At 51.2% G+C, this 1444-nt stretch overlaps 1 protein-coding gene across 1 annotated transcript in view; it reads right to left on the bottom strand.

Annotated features, from left to right (window-relative positions):
• The window catches only part of RPRD1B (regulation of nuclear pre-mRNA domain containing 1B), a gene marked incomplete at its 5' end in the record, with an annotated part of 20543 nt that overhangs the window by 18199 nt on the left and 900 nt on the right, over positions 1 to 1444 (bottom strand). The window contains one exon of the mRNA XM_010135711.1: positions 897 to 1030. Coding sequence (XP_010134013.1) covers positions 897 to 1030 — 134 coding nt within the window. The remainder of the gene's footprint in view (positions 1 to 896; positions 1031 to 1444) is intronic.

Raw genomic sequence — 1444 nt, 5'->3', positions numbered from 1 at the left:
ACAGGAGGCCAAAGGCCTCTGGGAAGCTGCTAATTCACCACCCCGCCACTCTCCCTGGAGGAGCACGTGACACCCCCGGGATCCACAGCCATAGCTGCCTGCCTTGTATTAACACTCACATCTTCTCCCCAGCTCTGTGTTAATTACCAGCTCCAACAGCTTCTTTCCACCACCTACGAATGGCCCAAGAGCCCTTTCCCAATGACAAGCCAACTCTCCCGCAAAGCGTCACACCTCTGTGGGGAACCCAGCGACATCTGGTCACAGCAGCAGCGTGGCTTCAGCTGGTTTGAAGACACTGATGCTTCCTTTAGCTGCAAAGTGGACAAATATTCCCTTGCCCAGAACACTCTTGATTTTCAGCGACCCTCACCCTCCATAGTTATCCTGCTGCTCCCCTCCTCGTTACAGCACGACCAGGTAAACATGCTCAGATGCTACAGAAGAAGCAGCAGCATCTGCCAAAGCAGGAAAAAAAGCAGCAAACACACAAAGCTTAAACACACATCTGTCTTGTGCAGCAGTAAGGTTAGAACCAGCACAATAACCCAGCCAACCACTCTTGGAGAGGTAGAGTGGGACTATCTTAACTCTCGAGGGGGACTCAACAGCTCCCTGCACCCACTGACCTGTCTTCCCATCGACAGGAAGCCCTGGAACACATTGGCCACCAGAGCAGCAGCACACGGTACCTGAAGTTGAGCTCTCTGCTCACCACCAGTCACAAGGCAAACTGGAACTGCAGGTTTAACGACAACCAGACTCCTCAAGACAACCCTGAACCATCTCCATGACCAGCTCTGGCAACAGCTCACCTGCAGGAGCTCAGAGCTTTCAGTGAAACATGTACCCACTGAAAACACAGAATGAAGCACGGACGAGCCGTGTGCCTTTACCTTTCGTCTGGGGGCTGTTGGAGTCTTCCATGGAGAGTTTCAGCTGCTGTATGAACTCGCTGCCGTACACACTCCTCTCTTGCCAGATGTTAAGCAATCGTTCCAAGGGCTTTTTGCAGCCCTCATCGGCTTCTCTGTTCAAAGACCAGAAAACAATTAGAGTTCAGCTGAAAAACATCCCATGTTTTAAGGGAGCATCTTCCAAGGCAGCAGCCGCATCCATGGCGATATTTGCACATTTGGAGAGAATCTTTCCATAATGTCTGAGACAAATTGTGCAAAACACACTCGTGGCCCATTTTCTCCTTTTACCGGAAACAAAGATCGCCTGAAAGTGCCCCACGTTTCCACCCCAACGTAAGGGAGGAAAAGTTCTGAAGGAAGAAACTTGTAGACCTTCAGAATTCGCAAGTGGAGTTACAGAATATCCCTAACGTGACACGTTTACAATTCAGAGTATTAACTTCAAACAGCTGTTTCAGCCCACACCATCCCAGCTGAGCAGCGGGCTGTCTGGATCATCGGGCACCGGCCGTCCGCAGGCGGGC

The sequence above is a fragment of the Buceros rhinoceros genome, unplaced genomic scaffold (genome assembly GCF_000710305.1).
Source record: "Buceros rhinoceros silvestris isolate BGI_N320 unplaced genomic scaffold, ASM71030v1 scaffold37154, whole genome shotgun sequence".
NCBI lineage: Eukaryota > Metazoa > Chordata > Aves > Bucerotiformes > Bucerotidae > Buceros > Buceros rhinoceros.
The sequence above is the reverse complement of the archived record's forward strand: the minus strand, read 5'-3'. Positions and strand labels throughout refer to the sequence as shown.